The following is a 21,391-nucleotide window of genomic DNA, read 5'->3' on the forward strand; positions in this document are numbered from 1 at the left end:
TACAAATATGTTAGAAGGTTTAGGTTTTGTCTTAGACTTATGGTATTTGCCATACTCTAATGGCTGGACGCAAGTCACAGGTTTTGCCCTCACTTAAGGGGGAAACATTATACTAAAGCACGACTCATTGAGGCTCATCTTAGAATTCTGCTCACCACTCTAGGGTGAAAGTTATTTTAATACTTTATTCAGGAGGGAAGTGATCACATATTGATCACACAACAATGGATGTGCTATGGTCTATAAAGTTTCCATGTCTTCTGAATGGTAGAATAGATAATCTAAATAAACTCCTCAATTGACAGAATTTTGATACTGAGTGAAAAGTTGTCATTTGTAAAATAGACTGCCATTTGGGAAGACATCTTGGCATTTTATAGTGAAGTCAAGTATGCACATATTTTAACTCTCTGTAATTATACTTTTAGGCATATGTCCTAGAGAAACTCTTATGCTTACTCACCAGAAGACATATACAGAAACGTTTAGAACAACATCCTATATAATAAAGAGGTAACATGCAAATTGACTGTCACACCCTCGCATAAGATGGCCACACCCATGTGGTCACAAGATGGCCACCCCCATGACATCACAAGATGGCCGTACCCATGTGGTCACAAGTTGGCTGCCCTCATGTCATCACAAGATGGCCACCACAAGATGGCTGGCAAGGGAGGGCAGTTGGGGGTGACCGGGTCTGCAGGGAAGAGCAATTGGGAGGGACCAGGCCTGCAGGGGAGTGGTTAGGGGGCAATCAGGTAGGCAGGCGAGTGGTTAGGAGCCAGCAGTCCCTGTGGGGATCAGGCCTAAACCGGCAGTCAGACATCCCCTGAGGGGTCCTAGATTGGAGAGGGTGCAGGCTGGACTGAGGGACCCCCCTCCCCCAGCACATGAATTTCATACACCGGGCCTTGAGTTGTTTATAATAGCCACACTTTCCCAAACTTGAAATAACCCAACTCTCTAGAATCTGTAGAATATACAAATAAATTGTGATTTATTTATATAATGGAATTTCCATAGAGTACTGGAAATGAGTGGCCAACTGTGTAGTGGATACAGTGGTGCTCTGGTAACATTTCCTCTTTAGGGCCTAGGAAATCCTCTTGCTTCTGGTGATATTGGCTGCTGAAGGCTGATAGTTGCTGTGCTCTTCACTGGGAATTGCCTTAGAGGCAAGGATTTGACTCCCACAAGGTTACTCCTTCTTCCAGGAGGTAGCACCAGTGACTGGCTTAATCTGTGATACTAAAGTTTAGTTGTTTTGCCTCAATTGGGGACAGGTTTGAAGGTCCATCCAAGCTCCAGACCTTTCCATAGGATTGGCTGAGGTCACAGCTATAACCATATTGCAAGTCAGCTCCTCCCTCTACCTGATCCTGTGCCTGATCATGCTTTCCTCACTTCTTTACAGGTATGTATCTCTAGAGCTGTGCTGTCTATTACCATACCCCACTAACTAGACATTAATATTTAAATTTATACTTAAATTAATTTAAGTGCACAATACTCTTATGTAGCTAGTGACTATGACTACTATAGTAGGCAGTATAGGTATAGAATGCTTTCACCATTCCATAAAGTTCTATTGGACAGCACTGCTTTAAGATACTTAAGTGAAACTTCTGTATGCAATTCACTTAGAATCCAGGGGACCCGAGCCAAAACCAACTGCTACATACAGCAGTACATATAATTCTCAAACGCATAATGCTGAGGAAAAAGATGATGGATGACACAGAAGAATATATGCAGTATGCTTCCATTTATATCAATTTAAAAAGAAGTAAAATTATATTAATTAATTTAGAGACATATCTATATGTGTACTATCAAAAGCAAAGGGATCATTAACATCAGTTTCATGAAAGTGGTTATTTCTGGGGAACAAGATGCTATCAGGGCAATCTCTTTCTAGATCTGGGTTGCAAGTACTTAAGTGTTTATCTTATTATTTTTAAAAAACATAGATGTTCACTATTTTTTTTGTTTAGGACATTTTTCAAAATAAAAAGAATTTTAAAAATAACCTGGGCTCTTAAGGAAAATGAGGAAGTTGATTCTTTTTGTATTATTAATAGAGAACAGGTATAAATAAGAGAGAAACCACTGATATGACATATTACCATTATTAAGGAGTTTTTTACTTTAAACAAAGCTATAGTAAATTATAAACAAATCTTGAGAATCCAAAATTTACAAATGGAAATAAGATTAATGATATCAAACAGAATTATAAGGCCTACTAGAGGCCCGGTGCATGAAATTTGTGCACTGGGTGGGGAGTGTCCCTCAGCCCAGCTTGCACCCTCTCCAATCTGGGATCCCGCAGGGGATGTCCGACTGCTGGTTTAGGCCCAAACCCGATCCCTGTGGGATAGGGCCTAAACCAGCAGTCGGACATCCCTCTCACAATCTGGGACTGCTGGCTCCCAACCGCTCACCTGTCTGATTGCCCCTAACTGCTTCTGCCTGCCAGCCTGATCACCCCCTAATCACTCCCCTGCCAACCTGATCCACGCTTAACTGCTCCCCTGCTGGCCGGATTGCCTCCAACTACCCTCCCCTGCCAGCCCGGTCACCCCCAACTGCCCTCCCCTGCTGGCCTGGTTGCCCCCAACTGCCCTCCCCTGCTGGCCTGATTGCCCACAACTGCCCTGCCCTGCTGGCCATCTTGTAACGGCCATCTTGTGACCACATGGGAGTGGCCATCTTGTGTGATGGTGTAATGGTCAATTTGTATATCACCTCATTATTATATAGGATAGTTTAATTATATTTCATTAAAATTTCTATAACATGTCTTCTTCAGAACAGAATAGTGAACTAAGAATTGCTGATAAGCCTCAGACCAGTCAAAAACCTTTTGAAATAAATTTGGTATGTTTAACTTGGGAACTTGTTAGGGAGCCATGTTAATGGCAAGAATGGGAGATAAGAAGTGCATTTGTTTAATTGGACCAAAGAGCTTCTATTATATGCATTTCCTTCAAATGCTTGACATCTATTCCAAATAAGAAAAATAATGATTGGTGAAATTTTGCATTTTTAATGAAGATTGATATTTTAATTTTTATGCTTATGTCAGTGTTGGTTTTTTCCCCTCCACATTTTAGATTTCTTATACCTATAAGACATTTGGATGCTTATACCTTATCCAGATACTAAGGTGTGAGACTCTTACTATAAGCCAAAAGACAGAAAGCTTTAAATAGTCTTTGGGATGCTGGCTTAGTTCCGAATCTATAAATAAAAACATGATAAGATGTCAGCTTAGAAATCAGAATGATCAACTAGAAAACACCAAATTCCTGTTTTGTCAAAAGTAGACTGAAAGTCAAGATGCAGTCAGGAGATATTTGCGAAGAGTTAGCACTGAGGTACATATAGATGCTGTCATGATGCCATATAACTGTCAGATAGTTCAGACTCAGAGAGTTTAAAGTTGAAAGAAGCCTTAAAGATTTCAAGTCCTATTTTTCTCTAGGCTTAATGATAAAGTAAGCAAACTGTATCTGTATGCTTAAATGTCTATATTTCATTAGGAGGAATTTATTGATTTTATGTAGTGAATTAAATCCCTTGAGAGTCATTAAGGTTCCAAAATTTATGTCAGATTTAGCAAAAATAGACAATCACTAGGGCCTTGCTTTTCTAAAATTGACTATTTCTCTGTTTAACAGCCATGCCAAATGTGGTCAGTAAACAGATTGGATCAGCTCACTTCCATCACTTACTGCATAGGTGCTGCAAGCTACCGTACATTTTCTTTGTTTTGTTGTTTTAATCTGTGTTTAGAGAGAGATAGAACTAGTTAATGTGGCACTAAGCAAATACTAAGTGACATAATACATCAGTGATAACAGCACAGAAAACCTCAACAACTGATAGTTTCTTATGAGCTCATACCACCAATGAGCTCATAAGAAACAAATGTTGCCTATTATTTCTTATTACAAGGCAAAACACTGCCCATATAAACTGAGACACTGTAATCCAGGGGTCCTCAAACTTTTTAAACAGGGGGCCAGTTCACTGTCCCTCAGACCGTTGGAGGGCCGAACTATAGTTTTAAAAAAAACTATGAACAAATTCCTATACACACTGCACATATCTTATTTTGAAGTAAAAAACAAAACGGGAACAAATACAATATTTGTATTTGCATGTGGCCCTCGGGCCATAGTTTGAGGACCCCTGCTAATCCAAAGATTCCAATACAATCAACTCTCATTTTTCTTAAAAATGGTAGGAAATGTTAAGACACACAACTACAAGAGCACAAAACTGGTCCCCATATCCTTTTGTTCTCTTTAGCTCCTATTTGCTTATTTAATTGACTTCAGAGAGATTAAGGGAGAGGGTGTGGGGATAGAAACATCAATGATCAGAACGAAACACTAAATGGCTGCCTCCTACTCACCCATTACTGGGATTGAGCCTGCAACCCTAGCATGTGCTCTGACTAGAATCAAACCGTGACCTTTTGTTTCATGGGTCAATGACCACTGAGAAACACCAGCTGGGCCTTATCTCCTCTTTTAGAGTGAATTTTAAATTGACTAATCTGAGTACCACTTCTTATCGTTGTTTATAGACCCATTAGTAAAATAACAAATCAGTAAAATTGTCATAAACAAAAGGGAATCTAAGGATTTTTTCTAGATAATTTATCTGCAAATAACCAAAAGTAGGCTGTGCTTTCTTCAGACTCTACCTTAAATTTTACAGATGATAACACCCATCTAGAATTTCCTTCTGGATTTAACAATTCATTGGGTAAGCATAAAATTTGTGGTGCATTTAAAAAATTGTATTGCTTCTTATTAATGTCTGAATCATTAGTTACGAGTTTAGTGTTGCTTAGGGAACAGTGATCTAAATAGTCAATTACCAATTTAGTTATAAGTGTGGCTGTTACTGTAGATTGCAATTAGCAAGTAAAGAAAAAAAAAGCTTCAGAAAAGGCAATATTTTGTTGAGGGAGGAAAGTCTGCAAATTAACCCTACACCAAATAATTGCAGTCCAAAACTACCAACATTAAAATAAAAATGTAATACCCTACCATTTAAATGGTGGACACCGATACTCAAAACTCAACTTTTTTCTGGCTTATTAAAGCACAAATCCTTTAAAGCACAAAATCCTTTAAAGCACAAAATCTATTTCTGTAATTTACTTTTGGATATAAAAATACAGAGATGTTCAATTGTATCAATTGTGGTGGCTAGAAAAAATTTATTGTTTTTTCTTCATTTTTAGTGCTGGGATTTCTTATAAGGTATGTTTAAACAAATCATTCCTTCATGGAACGTATGATTCTAATGGTTCTTCCTATATTAATAAGCAAACTGAAATAAATCTATAGTTGTTTAACACAATAAAGCTATATGACTTATTCATTCTCTGGATTTTATGAAATAGACTCTTCAGCTTTAATAATAATCAAAGGGATAATACTAAAACTCAATACTTAAAAGTACCTGTTCTGTTTCAGTTACTAAAACAGAAGCTTTGCAGCATACCATAGACACATCACAACTGCTCATTTAATTATGGACCTAGATCTACTATGTGCAACAAAAGTCCAAATATCCTTTTCTGAGTGAATTATCTGAATTCGGTGCAAATTCTAGGCCTACAAAAGGCACTCATTAAGTAGTTATTAGGAAATAAACATGAATTAGATATATCACCATATTGTGGGGCAGGGAGAGAAACTGAAGCTGAGAAAAGATAAATACTAACTGATTAGCTCACCCTGCTTATTCACTTTTAAAATCCAATTTTGTCAGAAGTGAAAATACAAAGCACCAAGAGCCACTTCAGAAAGGTGAGATCATTAATTTGATTATAGGAAAGAGATGTATGTGATATTTAAGAAGCCACCAAATAAATGGATGGGGTAAGAAAACATGTCTTGATTTCCATGATAACAGAAAGGCCATTTCTTAGGTCTGTGAACAATCCATTCTGTAGATGACGTTGTTCTTAACTGTAAAGTAGTGGTGCCCCATTGCCATCTGTGGCTTATGAAGGGTCCACCAATATAAAGCAAAATGTTGTGGTGAGAAGCTCTTGTTACGTCACTGAAACGCAGGGCTGGGACTAGGTTAAGACAAGTGAGATGCCATGAGTGTAAATTTAAGGGACGACTCTACACACATTTCAAGGAGACTTATCCTAGGGCCGTGGTCGGCAAACTGCGGCTCGCGAGCCACATGCGGCTCTTTGGCCCCTTCAGTGTGGCTCTTCCTAAGCCTTAGGAGTACCCTAATTAAGTTCATAACAATGTACCTACCTATATAGTTTAAGTTTAAAAAATTTGGCTCTCAAAAGAAATTTCAATCGTTGGACTGTTGATATTTGGCTCTGTTGACTAATGAGTTTGCCGACCACTGTTAGGGGATCCTGGTCCTTGCCCAGCTGTAGCATTGTAACACAGCATGAATTTTAACACTTGCTTTGAGTTCCAGAGATGCTTTTTTTTTTTCTAATACAGCAGCCACCAGGTTAATGTGGCTAGTGAAACTTAAATAAAAATTAAATAAAATTGGTTCCTCAATTGTCTTAGCCACAACAGCTATAATTTGTTGAATCATTTGCTTTTTTACTCCAGAAGCTTTTAAATATTGTATTTATATTGAACTGATTTTGTTGCATCAGTATTTGTTGAATAGATACCATATACAAGGCACTGTGTGTAGCTGAGGGAGGAGGAAAAAAGAGATTCTCAGACATGCATGAGACTCAGTCTTTCCTTTAAAGGGCCTGTTATGTAAAAGGCGAGCTAAGACTTGCAAAAAATAACAATAGGAAGTGGAACAAGTTAGGAGTTAAAAATAGAAATTTTTTACTACTAGATCTTTCAAGAAATTTTTATTAAAAATATGGCATTTAAATTGAGCTGTTAGGGATAGGTAGGGTTAGGAAATGTGAATATAGTAGCTGGAGAGCTATATAAAAAATCACAAGACAGGAGAAAAATGTGAGCCATATAGGGGAGGAACTCTGGTTTGCTTGGAATATAAGGTGTGTGGGAATTGTTATACTTTTTATTTTCTTGGTAACTTCTGTTCTGATAACTATTTTTAAAATATGTTTTTTATTGATTTTTAGAGAGAGGGAAAGGGAGATAGAAACATTGATGAGATGAGAACATCATTAATTGTCTGCCTCCTGCATACCCTATTCTGGGGATGGAGTCTGCAACCTGGGCATGTACCCTGACCAGGAATTGAACAGATGACCTCTTGGTTCATGGGTCAACACTCAGCCTCTGAGCAACAGTGGCCAGGCTGTTCTGATAACCTTTAATAAAAAGTTTTAATATAAATAGGCTTTTAATATAAATAGATTTAAATGAATAATTTTCATGTGATTAACAGCTGATCTTATGCATAATTAAATTCCATGAATTCTAAGGCCACTTTAAACTCCTTGAGGTTGATGGCATACAGCCAGTTTTCACATGAGAAGATAGCAGTGCTAGATCCCAATAATTCCTGACCTAACTGGGTTTTCAGAATAGCATCCTGCTTTGTTTTATGGGGACATTAGTGGATTGCAGGCCTGAGATGACTGGGTGTATTATACACATACAATCAAGAGCTGTCCAAATATGCTTTACAGAAAGATTAGCCATTTTTTTTTTTAGAAAAATGAAGAATAACATCTTCTTTGGATTTTTCTGTAAAGTATCTTTGAGAGCTCAAGCACATGGCCACAAAGAAACACCATCTGTTTTCAAGATGGTGTTTAATAGAACTATCACTGACAGGTTTCTTCTTCTCATCAGTGTCAGACCTGTTCCTCCTAGCAAGCTGCAATTACAATTACTGCCAGTATCCTGGCTCAAACAGTCCTTTTCAAAACAATTAAAAGATAATATCTGTAATGCTAGTACACAAACCTCTTAGAACCAAGAAATCAAAAACAGCAAAAAGTACATTCACCAGTATGGATGTGTCTGTGTGCACATTAATAGAATATAATACAATGTCTTCAGACAAGAATGCTTTTTATCCCACGGATCTGACTTTGGACTAGAAAATGAATCTAAGACAAAATACAAAGCGGGATTAAAATCCACACTGCAAAGCCATAGGGGAAATCTGGAAGGGCTATACATAAGTACTCTAAGCTGCCAGCTTCTTTATTATGTTTTGCCATGTTATAAAATAAAAACTGTTGTATAACATGTAGAAAACACATCAATAAAATTATATGTAGATGAAACATCAGTCATTAATTCTTAAAAATAGATAATCATGATCTTAAGATGCTTTTAAAATAAAAATAAGGTCTTTGCACCTGAACAAGAGATTCTTGATTTTAAAGAGAGCCATTAATAAAATTAGAAAATAAGTGAACACACGTAGGCATTGTCCCAAATTGCTTTCCCTCTATGGAACAACTAAACAAATTCTCCTAGAACACTTTTACTTAAAGTTCTGCAAAGATCAGAAATGTTCACATAATTCTAAATATTTTTTAAAATGTGGAATTGGAACAGATATATATTTTTATTTCCTTATAAAAGCCTGTGAAATTTTTACAACAGAATAAGATGGGCAGATCAAGGACCGAACCTTCAGGAAGACAGTAACTGAAGAAGTTCTAAAGAATGTTCCTACTATGTTCACAAAGACAGGGCTGCTGCTGGGGAGTTCAAGGTGGTGGGGTACAGCACAGGTGGGGAGTCTAAGAAATCTGTCCCAAGAGAACTGACCAGAAAGACTCAGCCTCCTTTACTATCAAGCTTAAGTCTCCTAGGACACATAGCTGACATATGTAAAATTGTAAATCAACTGGACTTCCGTGCTATCCCAAATTCCTAAGGAGTACAAAGAAAATCTTGCAAATATAAAGAAATAAAATTGTGCAAATAAAAAAGAAAGACTACTTCAGTGTAGGGCCTGTGGGCAGTAACACGAGACTTGCCCTTCCCCAAGGAACTGTGAGATGATGGGAGACTTCCAGCAGATGAGGTGAGTTAGCCCCTGTAGGTCAGCTGGCCAGAGGGGAAGAAAGCAGAGAAAACAATCCCAGCGAAGTCACCGCATCCAGTGAAATCAGAATCAGGGTGGAGACAGGACAGGACTGCAAGGACCACTAAAACAGCCCAGGTTCTGGCTGGCTCTGCAGCTCTGACAGGGACTAGTTTAACTCTCCAGATGAGGTCTCTGCTGGGCAAGAGGAAAGGCCTGTCACAATTAGGATGATTGTGGGGATGCACCATCTCAGAAGTTAGAATTTTTTGTAATTCAATGAGAACTACTGTTCCAGACACAGTGCTAGAGTCAGCATCAAATATGGAAATGCAGTAGCCAGCCTAGGAGTTATGACCCACTTGGGTTGTTCTTACGTCCCGCCAAAAGTCCTTCTAGCATGCTACAATTAGACTCCTTCATGGTTTCCTAGTTCACACACTCATGATCAGTGGGAACCAATCACTAGATAAGTATGTTGCCAGCACTTTCTAGATGCAAATCACAGTGAATAAGGTCCATTAAGTCATTTAATGAGGAACACGGTAAGTACAATCAGTGCCATATGACACCACTGGTGCTCTGAGGTGGACCTGAGATAGGATACCTCTCTTTGCCATAAAGTTCTTTGACTTTTTATTTATATTCATATGAGTTTGTTCCCATAAAAATTATTATTAAACTAAATTATTCCTGTTCCTCACTAAAAGTACTGACTGTCATCAGCTCAAACTGCAAAAGCATATGCCACTCAAAAAAAAAACAAGAGGAATTGAATTTAAATATGAACAAAATGTCATTAAGCCTCAGCAGGCTCCCTACCCTTAAGAAAAATAAACATTGAACTGGGGCCCTGCTCAAATACCAAGAAGGCCAGGCTTGCATAGAAGCTGATGCTTTCCCATCTCACAGCAGCCCTGCGTGTAATTACTTACAAATACAATACAATTTTTATCTCAAAAACTGAACTGTTTTCATGCAATTTAAATTTTTTTTTTTTTTTTTTTTTTTGCATTTCAGGTCAGTTTTATGCATAATGCTTGAGTAGCCACCTAATTCACCTGGGTCCAGAACATCACATAATTAAAAACATGTCATGGTTTGTAATCTTTAAATATTAAGTACACATATTTAGTTTTCTCTCATGGATCCCATTTCATTTTCTTTCATACTGCATCAGCTAAGCAAAAAACCTGTTTTCTCATATTCTTGTTCTCTAGTGAGATGTAAAGGTCAAGCTGGGGTTCCTAATCAGCATTAAAGAACAAGAGTATCTACACTGAATTGCCCTAACTTCAGCCCAAATGAAAGAAACATTAATTTTTAATTTTGCTTTGACAGAGTGTTTGCTTTTGTTGGACATTTGAATAAACTGAATATATCATGATTTTTCTTACTTTCTACACACACCTATAGTTGTCCAGAATCCCCCAAACTGAAAGACATTATTGAAGAAATAAGACTTTAATCTTTCCATATGCATTATTCTTACTCAACATACATTGATGATCTAAAGCACATTTTTGAAAATAAATTATTATAGCAAGAACATGTCAAGTTCTAATACAAAATATAGCTCAGCCAGATTACCCAAATAGCCTTTTAGCTGCTCTTCTTGCTTCTAGTCTTACCCCTCCAATTAATTCTCTGTTCTGCAGCCAGACCCATCTTTATAAAACACAAATCTGATCATGCCATGCTTTGACTTAAAATTCTCAGTGGATTTACGTTTCCTGCAGAATAAATTCAAACACCTTAACTTGGTTTACAAAGCATCTACTTTTCTCTTCAGCCTCATCTATCACCAGTGAAAGGAAACTATCTGTGGTCCCTGTTACTTTCACTATTATTGATATCAAATAATTTGTGACATTCCTCACACCTGATTAAGCCTCATGATCAGCTCAGCACTGTGGTTGCTCTGTCACAGTTGCTCCAGCCTTCAGTTCTGAGAGGAGTCAAACCCTCATACACCTCTGAGGTTTTGCATATGTGGAACACTCCTTCATTTGTAAAACTCTTCTGCCTTTTGTCCCTCACCATCTTCTTTTTCCTAATATCCCCTGTGTGCTTAACTCTTACTCATCCTTTACATCATCTTAGAAGTCACTTCTTCCGGAAAGCCTTCCCTGATTCCTCACCCCCAACGGGCATTACATGAGCCCCCTATGTGCTCACACAACACCCCATCTTTTCTCTCTCAGAGCACTTTCCACACTGTGTTGTACTCGCCCCTTTACTTGTCTGAGTTATGCAGTAGATCAGTGATTTTCAGACATGAATGCGATCAGAATCGCCTGTAGGGCTTGCTAAAACACAGTTTGCTGGATCCTACCCTCAGAGTTTCTGATTCAGTAATTGCTGGGGGCTGAGGGGAGCCTCAGATCTGCATTTCTATCAAGTTCCCAGATGATGCTGATGCTACAATCCATAACTACACATCGTGAACTCTTTAATAGAAAATAATCTTTGAAAGCAAGGATTTGAGTTATTTACTCTAGTTTGCCTAGCATCTAGTTTAATGCCATATCTGCAATAGCAGATACACAAGTACTTATTACACAGATTGGCAAACTTGGGGGGCTTAAAGTCACCCTCCATGTGGAGATAATAGTGTAGTAAGGAAAATTTATCCTTGGTGCTTCCCTAGCTCAGTATTGACTATTTCCTAGGCCACTACATTTTCACATGATTAAATGTTGAACATTTAAATTGATTAAGAAAAAAATCTAGATTGCATATTGATTAAATACAGAATCCCCTTAGGCCATTTTAAAAACAAAAACAACTCTAGGAAACACCATAATTAGCATAGTGAGGCCTACATGGCTTTTGATAATAATCAAGGAAAGACAAACATTATTTTTTTAAAAAAGGAAGAATGAATTTTGCAAGAAAATGCTATGCCAAGAACAAGGGTAATTTATATGTTAACCACAGAATAGTCTACTAAAAGGATGAAAGCATTTGTATTCCTTTGTAGTCTGTTAGCTTGTATTCCCACCTCCACCTGTCATCTTAGTAATTATCTAAGTCACTCTCTCCTAAAAAGTTTACACCTGCACTTTATCTATATTTATAGCTTTACAGCCTTAAAGTATTTTTTAAATATAGAAGCTTGATAAAACCTCTTAATTTATGCTTCATCATTTAAAAAATATTTATTAGTGTACAAAAGCTATGTGAAAATATGTAGTAATAAAAATTAACCCTTTTTTTTTTTTTTTTAGGATTTCAGGTATGGAGGTTAAAATGGAAAAAAATAATAATTTTATTCCTAAAGCTGAGCTTGCCAACTATTTTCAAATTTAACATTTCATGAAACAATTTTAAACAAACCTTTTACATACTGTAAGAAAACAAGAGTCTTTATACAGTTCTCTAGGCTGTATTTCAGAAAGAAAAGGGAAACAGAAAAAAAATGTTATTGGTTGATTTAATTCTACACTATAATCCATTCTTAGCTTTTATTTCTAAACTTGCAATAAAATATTCTTCAAGATAATGCTTCCATCATATTTTACATCAAAATAAAAAAGACTTTTAGTGAATAAATATTAATATTTATTTGTCCTGGAGCTTTGGCCTGAGTGACAGGCTTGGAGTTTGTCACACTTGCAGAGACCACAGAATGCTCTCGGGAACCAGGCCAGGGGTCCACCTTTTGCTTTCTGGCCTCATTCCTGCTCACTAGGCTCTCAGAAAGCAGCTTATGCACTTGCTAGAACCTGATATTTGTAGTTGTCACCCAGGGGACACCTTCAGATCACCTAGTTTGGAGGCCAGCAGGGCTTATGAGTGTGGTCCCACAGGACTGTATGTTATTTGCATACTTTAAAAGCTTCTGTCTGTGAGTGTGGCTTCCAATCAGCCTGAATCTAATTGCTGAGTGAGAGTCCCACCTTTGGAGCACTCACAAGTCATTTTTTACAATATTTTTTATTGATTTTTAGAGAGAGAGGAGGGGTGAGGGAGAGAAACATCTATGTGAGAGTGGAACATTGATTGGCTGCCTACTGCATGCCCCCACCAGGGATTGAGTCAGCAACCCAAGCATGTGCCCTGACTGGAAATTAAACCAGCAACCTTTCGGTGCCCGGGATGATGCCCAACCAACTGACCCACACCAATCAGGACAATTGATATGTCTTGTCACACCCTCAACAACTGGAAAATATTAAACATAAAATAGGCTGCTTGGACAATCACAAATGTTTGAGAGATAACCAAAAGCTGTCTAGGTTTGAGAGACAACTTAGGTAGCATAGTTGCATGATGAGGTAGAGAACAAACTGATGCTTGTTAGATGAGAGGGGCATTGGGGTGATGGGTATAAAAGGTGAAGGGTTTAAGAAGTAAAAGTTGCCCTGACCGGTTTGGCTCAGTGGATAGAGCATTGGCCTGCGGACTCAAGAGTCCCAGGTTTGATTCCGGTCAAGGGTATGTACCTTGGTTGCAGGCACATACCCAGTAGGGAGTGTGCATGAGGCAGCTGAATTGATGTTTCTCTCTCATCAATGTTTCTAACTCTCTACCCCTCTCCCTTCCTCTCTGTAAAAAATCCATAAAAAATATTAAAAAAAGAAGTAAAAGTTGCCAGTTATAAAAATAGTCATGGAATTTAAAGTACAGAATAGGGAATATTGTTAATAATCCTATATAATAAAAGGGTAATATGCAAATTGACCCTAACGGCAGAATGACTGGAATGACCAGTTGCTATAATGTGCACTGACCACCAGGGGGCAGACGCTCAATGCAGGAGCTGCCCCCCGGTGATAAGTGTGCTTCCATAGGGGGAGCACCACTCAGCCAGAAGCCGGCCCATGGCTGGCCAGCACAGTGGCAGTGGTGGGAGCCTCTTCCGCCTCCTTGGCAATGCTAAGGATGTCCAACTAACGGCTAAGGCCTGCTCCCTGTGTGCAGTGGGCCAAAGCTGGCAGGTGGACATCCCCCGAGGGCTCCTAGGCTGCCAGAGGGATGTCTGACTGCCAGCTTAGACCCGATCTCCTGGAGAGCAGGCCTAAGCAGTCAGTTGGACATTCCCCAAAGGGTCCCAGACTGCGAGAGAGTGAAGGTCAGGCTGACCATCAATTTCTCATATACTACCTCATAAAGACAAGTAGTACAGTGGTATGGTTGTATGTGCTAACTCCAGAACCAGACTGCTTAAATGTTATTTGGTAGATCTGAAATTTTTTAAAGCTCAATATTCCTTTTTAAGAACCTAGGCTGTTACATTTTGGTACAGTGCACTAATTTTCATGCACCGGGCCTCTAGTATTGTAATAACTATGTATGGTGCCAGATGGACACTTAGACTTATTGGATGATCACTTCATAAGGAGCATAAATATTTAATCACTATGTTGTATACCTGAAACTAACATAATGTATGTCAACTGTAACTAAAAATAAATTTTAAAAATGAGGTTTTTGTATCAAAGTTCCATTAAGGAAGCAAGCATTTATTGATCTCTGCTACTGTATGAGAAGCACACTGTTTTGTGCTATAAATTCACTAGTAAGACAAATAGAGTTTTTGTTCTCATTAAGCTCAGTGTTCTTGTAGGAATCACACAAGTGAAAGGGCATTTTAACTCATGAAAAAGTAGAGAGTGTTTTTGACCACATGACATGAGATGGCAAATTTATTCTATTTTTAATAGAAATGGGAGAGCAGAGAAAAGGAGGACACGCTCCTGTTCTTTAAGATTATAGACTGGAAGTTGCACACATCACTTCCACCACAAACCTATTCATTGCACTATTTTTTGTAAAAATGAGACACTGGATTTGATATGCAAATTCTGGTGTAATAATGTGATAGGCAGCTGTAAAACTTCAGTAAAATGTACCAAACTGTAACAGCCTAGGTTCTTAAAAAGGAATATTGAGCTTTAAAAAATTTCAGATCTACCAAATAACATTTAGGCAGTCTGGTTCTGGAGTTAGCACATATAACCATACCACTGTACTACTTGTCTTTATGAGGTAGTATATGAGAAATTGATGGAGATACAGACGATACCACAAATGGATAATAGATATATAATAAATATACATAAAGATGAACCAGAAAGCTAATATCAAATTCATAATAGAGATTGCCTCAGAGGTAAGAGACAGGGTAATTTTATTTGGGAGGGAAACAAAGAGACTTCAAGCAAAAATATGACATTTTCCATGGATGGATGGATGGGTATGTAAGTCAAAAGATGAATGGATGGTGGTCAGACAGACAAACAGATAGATATTCAGTGCTATTAATGCTAGGTACTAGTATAGGTTCTGAGGACAGCTTAGGGAACAAATTAATGTTTTTTTTAAATAAAAATAATATACTTGAGACTTGTTTTGTTTTATCCTCCCCTGGAAGATTATCTATATAAAAAGAAAATTTGTAGGTTGCTTTAGGAACATGGAATAACACCAGGGAAATTAGTTGGGTGATCTTAATTAACAGTGATTATTACCAAGCTAGAACATATCCATTTTATTGTCTATACAAAGAGACCTTTTATTTGTGGGATGGGTAGGAAAGACTTGTTAAAACTCAAAAAACAACTTTTAAAAAGAAAAATAGATCAATTTCACTATATAATTATATGCTATGGCAGATAAAGATAAAGAAAGATGACAGGTTGCGAGAAATCTCTGCCATGCCAAAAGTTGACAAATGACTAACAAATGCCAAATATCAACCAGAAAAAAAACACACACACAGACAGAGATTCTAGTTTTTAAAAATTGGCATAAGATAAGAAAAGGCATTTTATAAAATGGTTACTCAAAAAACTAATAAGCTTATGGGAAGATTATTAGAAGTCATTATTATTTAACAAATATAATTGACAACACTGGTCTAATTTATAGTCTGATCTCTTAGGTTATCTTTATGCAAGAGATCAGTCATGTATGTCCACATTGCCACATTTGAAGATAAATGGTAAATGCTTCTCCATGAGTGAGCAGCCAGCCTCTACAGACCGAATTCCTATCCTGTTCTTCTAACTGTGATCATTTTGACTTTCTGTCAAAAGTAATTTCCATTTTTATTCCAAACACTATTTTCATCTGGCTCTTCAAAACCCCTTTGGAGAAAGTATGCTTCTCTATTTAAATAATCAGAATTATACTGTGTCTAACAACCCTGAAATTCTTATTTTTGGGCTTCAGGCATTAAATCATCTAGAGAAAACTCAGATAAAACAGAAGTAGCATGAATATTAAAAATATGTCCTAATGAAGAAAGTGAGATGTGAAGAGGCTAAGTAGTTCATCCAATGCCACAGAACTAATAAGCAGTAGAGTTGGAACTTAAACTTTTGATCAGAGATCAAGTTCTAGACCACAGGTTTGCAAGTGGAGTTGTTGAAGGATACTAAATAACTAAGCAACATAAAGCTATTTTTATAAAATTTACTTTTTATTAATTATTTTATCAACCCTATTCTGTGTCAGGCACATAACTGAACATTGGGGCTACAAAGCTGAAACTCACAGCCTACTTGGAAAGATAGGTAAGACAGATATTACTTTATGCACCTCATAAATTCAGCATGAGGGCACTGGTGGTGATATATCAGTGTATTATGGGCACTGAGAGCAGGAACACCTAATTCAGGTGGAGAGGTCCTAAAGGCTTTCTGACCGAACAGTTCAGATGAGCTAGAGTTAGCCATGAGGAGGCTTGAGGAGGTGAAGCAACTTAAAAGGCATCCAAAGACAATGTAGACAAAGGCATCAGCAAGTTTAGTATGCTGAATCATCATAGAATATAAAGTGGAAACGAGGTTGAAATGAGAAAAGATAGTCAGGGCTCAGCTCTTGGAGGGCTTTAGGATATGGCAAAGTTTGGACTTAGTCCCATGAATGAATGGAGATTATAGAGCTATAGATAGGAGAGTCATATAAACATAAATAAACAAATTGTACAGGTGGCAGGTTGGAAATGGATTTAAAGCTCTATTAGTCAAAATAAGCCAAGTTGTGCTGTGGTAATAAATCTCTAAATTTCAGTGAGTTAATGTGATAATGGATTATTTCTTAGATATCCAAAGACTAGAACTGGCTGGCTATCCTTCCTCCATCTGGGAGCTATACCATCTGGAATGTGTGTCCTTCCAGGTTACTGAAGCAGAAGAGACCTGAAGGATATTGCAGGATGTGTTTACAGATTGGGACTAGGTGAGGCTTTCATCAATTCTGCTCAGAGAGCACATTCTTGCTGCTCTGTTGAGAGTCCACCACAGAATAGAGTACTTCTTTCAGTCTTGTTTGTAATAGGCCCAAGATACTTGTATATTCTTATTGTTTGAGAAAAATTGTTTACTCCTTTATTTACTTCACTCAATAAATGCCTTTTTTAAAAATATGTTTTCATCAATTTTTAGAGAGAGAGGAGGGGAAGAAGGAGAGAGGAAGAAATATCAATGTGAGAAACATCAATCAGTTGCTTCTTGTACACACTTTTACTGGGGTTGAATCCACAACCTGGGCATGTGCCCTGAAAAGGAATCAATATGGTGACCTTTTGGTGCACTGGACGGCGCTCAATCAATTGATCAATTGAGCCACACTGACCAGGGCCCAATAAATGCTTTTTTGAGCATCTGCTGTGACCCAGGCACTGTCATAACACCAGGGATACAACATTGTTCATGTTACTTCCTTGTGGATAAACTCTTATTTGGCTCTCCACTCACAGGATGATATGTGCAAAAGATAGAGTAATAGGGTAAATGGGGTGGAAGGTGCAATATGGGCCAGATCCTGTGTCTCATAGGCCATTTTAAGGCATTTAAATTTGACTGAAATGAAGGTACTTTAGAATATTCTATGCAAAAGAGTGGCATGGTCTGACTTAATTTTTTTAAAGGATCATTCTTTCTGATCTATTGAGAACAGACATAAGGTGGTAGGGTGGAAACATTGAGATCTATTGGGAAGTTATGTAGTAATCCAAGTGAGTGATGATGGTGGCTTAGACCAGGGTGGAAAGTGGTCAGATTTTGGATGTATCATGAAGATGTTTAATTTTGTGAAGGTATTTAACTTTGAAGATACCATCATCAGAATTTGAGGGCAATTCCTGGTGTGACTTAAGCTCCCAGGACAACAAAGCTGCAGTCAACTGAGGAGAGATGAACCTTAATTATTGAAATTGTTCTGAGATGGTTTCAGAAAGGCTTTAGAAAGTATTAGTTTCCTAAACTATTCATTTCTAATGGGTGTTCCTTTAAAATTTGAATAATAACAATGTTTACAAGGAAAGTATTTTTATTAGAATTAAAGCTTAGCTGCAAACATTCCACACAACTGACAATCTATCCTATATAATAAAGAGGTAATATGAAAATTAACCCTCATGCCCTCACAAGATGGCTGCCTATGACCAGGCCGGCAGGGGGTTAGTGAGGGATGACCAAACAACTGAACAGCAGGCTGCTTGGGGTGACCAGGCCAGCATGGAGGGCAGTTGGGGGCAATTAGGCTGGCAGGGGGGCAGTAAGGGGTGACCAGACTGGTGTGGGAGGGGCAGTTAGGAGTGACCAGGCTGGCAGGGAGAGGGTAGTTGGGGGGCGATCCGGCCGGCACGCAGAGGCAGTGAGGGGTGATCAGACCAGTAGGGGGAGCAGTTAGAAGCTACCAGACAGGCAGGTAGGTGAGCGATTAGGAGCCAGCAGTCCAGGATTGTGAGAGGGATGTCCGACTGCTGGTTTAAGTCTAAACCAGCAGTCAGAAATCCCCTGAAGGGTCCCGGATTGGAGAGGGTGTAGGCTGGGCTGAGGGGACCCCCCCCCCCCCATGCACAAATTTTATGCACTGGTCCTGTAGCCATATATATATGGCTAATATGCAAAGTGTCCACTCAGGAGTTTGACCAGAAGACTGGGAGTTTGATTGCTTGCTATGACATACGCTGATCACCAGGGGGTGGTGTGGAATGAAGAAAGGCCCCAGCCAGCAGCCAGCAGCCAGCAGCCAGCAGCCAGGGAAGGAAGGCCCCGGCTGGCACCTGGAAGGCCTCGATTGGCCCTGATTGCCGTGCCCAGGCCTAGGAAACCTACTGGTACATGAATTTCATGCACCAGGCCTCTATTTTATATAAAATCTTTAGGTCTTTCTATTTATAATGAAAACAAGTTTGTTAATAAATTATGTATCTTTTTTGAAAGTCAAGTCAGCAAATAGTATGGTATATTAGATTCTTTTTCATATAGCAATTTATTGACTTTTTGTTAGGGGCATGTTTGCTTTATGGAACTCCCCTATTTCTATATCTCTCATATAAATAAAACTGTTTATTGTTATTAATTATTATTATATTAGAAAGACACTAATTAAGGTATGCCACTTTACCTTGATTTGATTCATTTGCTGGGTGCAATTTAGCAGAATGAGGTCATATTTAAGTTTGGTTATAATGAAGGCAGAGAATGGAAGAAGAACATTTTAGGAGTATAGAACAGGAAACATAAATGCATGGATATGAACTTATGGTAATAATAGACTTAGGGCCCATAAAAGGGATCAGTTTGGGTTTGGAGTTGCAAGGAGTAAGAAATTAGAATTAGTAAGGTCTGGTAAGGTTGATTATTAAGTTATATGTGGGTAACTTATAAGGTATAATAAAAGTTTCAATTGTATATTTTAGGTGAAATAAAGATAATGTTGTGAAAATGTAAAAGTACAATTGAAAAATCCTCCAATGGAAGATGGAACGTAGAAAACAGATGAAGGAAAGCCACTAGAAAGCCACCTAATGGGAGCATATAAGTGAAAGACAATTTAATCCCTAGAAATCTCAGAGAACCAAGTTTCTAAAACTAGAGCTCATCTAGCATGAATGACAAACTAAAGTTATAAGCAATTATGTGGTTATATATTGTTTTGTTTATACACTGACTAACATCAGCTTTATTTTTCTCTCCTATTAGGCTAAGGAATCAATGACCCCAGAAAGACTGAAGGATCTTTTTATAGATACACCATAAAAAGCCTACCACTCACCTTCATACAACATATGCTTTCTAGATCTGCCCCACTCAATTAACCAAGAAGTTCACATATAATTGTGCAACTTTTATACCTAGTGGAAAAACTGCATTCTTTGGGGAAGTAGGCAATAGATATACGTTAAAAAGCCACCCTCTAACACTAGTTTTTTAGAGCAATAGCAATGTATAAATCATAGCATGTGTTAGAAAACTTCAATGCAACCAAAAGATATCACATCTAAAGAAGGAAATAATATATGAAATATCATAATCAACAAACAATATTTAGAATATGTTTTAAAATTTTCTACAAGTTAATAAGTAAAATATAAGCTAGTCAAAAGAAAAAACAGCAAAAGATTAATAGGTGATTCACAGAAAATAAATCTGAAGTGTTTATTGAGCATATATGGAAAGATGTTCAAAGACCAATATTAAAATAGTGTTCATCTCTTAAGGATGAAGAAGAGAGGGGAATGAAATTTGGAAGAACTGCAAAGTGAATTTCCATTTCTTGTGTAACATTTAATACCTTTAAATAATAAAAAGCAGAGTGAATATTGCTAAATATTAACATGTGGTTATCTAAGTGGTAAATATATGCATGTTTGACTTACTCTTTGTATTTCCTTTTATATTTATAAAATATTTCTTAATAATAAATTTACAAAATATGTCTGACAATTTTACCATTGAATTCTATAAAAATTTCTCTGTCTATGATTTTTATGAGAAAACGTAATAAGGGAGGCAGTATGAACTAAGGAAAAAACCTAAGAGGAGGAGTTAGAATTCTAAATCTAGTCCCAAATCTGCCAATTGCCCACTGTGTGACCCTGAGTAAACCACTTAATTCTTCTAAAACTGACTTCTCACCTGAAAACTTGAACAATAAATCCACCTTTACTACATAAAGTTATTGTAAGAAGTGAATTATTTCATGTAAATAAAAAGTGATGTTCAAATATAAGGAAAAAATATATGAATATTCTTAAAACCTCTAGGTAATTGAAATTAAGTGAACATACTTTCTCATTTATTGTCATTCTGAACTTACAGAAACAAACACTAAAACAGAAAGACACACATCTCTTCTTACCGGGTCTATTAGCTGGGAATAGAGTTCATGGCAATTATCAAAAATGTACTTGTACGTAGAATCCAGGCAAGCTCTGACACAGTCCTTTACCACCATGCTGGCCTTTGGGGGGTTTTGCAGCTCCAGAACCTAACAGAGAAATTGTTTTCTTAAATTGAAAAATGGAACATTGCAATCTAGTATAAACAACTCAAACCATTTCAATAAAGGCTTTTAGTTGATTTTTCTATGTTCAGGAAAAATGTGGTCATAGGAATGTTATAAATGAGTAAATATCCACTTTATCTAATGTGAC

At 37.5% G+C, this 21,391-nt stretch overlaps 1 protein-coding gene across 1 annotated transcript in view; it reads right to left on the bottom strand.

Moving 5' to 3' along the window:
* UNC13C (unc-13 homolog C) overlaps positions 1 to 21,391 on the bottom strand; it is a 525,683-nt gene that overhangs the window by 185,367 nt on the left and 318,925 nt on the right. The window contains exon 17 of the mRNA XM_070422420.1: positions 21,097 to 21,225. Coding sequence (XP_070278521.1) covers positions 21,097 to 21,225 — 129 coding nt within the window. The remainder of the gene's footprint in view (positions 1 to 21,096; positions 21,226 to 21,391) is intronic.

The sequence above is a fragment of the Myotis yumanensis genome, unplaced genomic scaffold (assembly GCF_028538775.1).
Source record: "Myotis yumanensis isolate MYYU_CA2020_CCGP unplaced genomic scaffold, mMyoYum1.0.hap1 SCAF_1, whole genome shotgun sequence".
NCBI lineage: Eukaryota > Metazoa > Chordata > Mammalia > Chiroptera > Vespertilionidae > Myotis > Myotis yumanensis.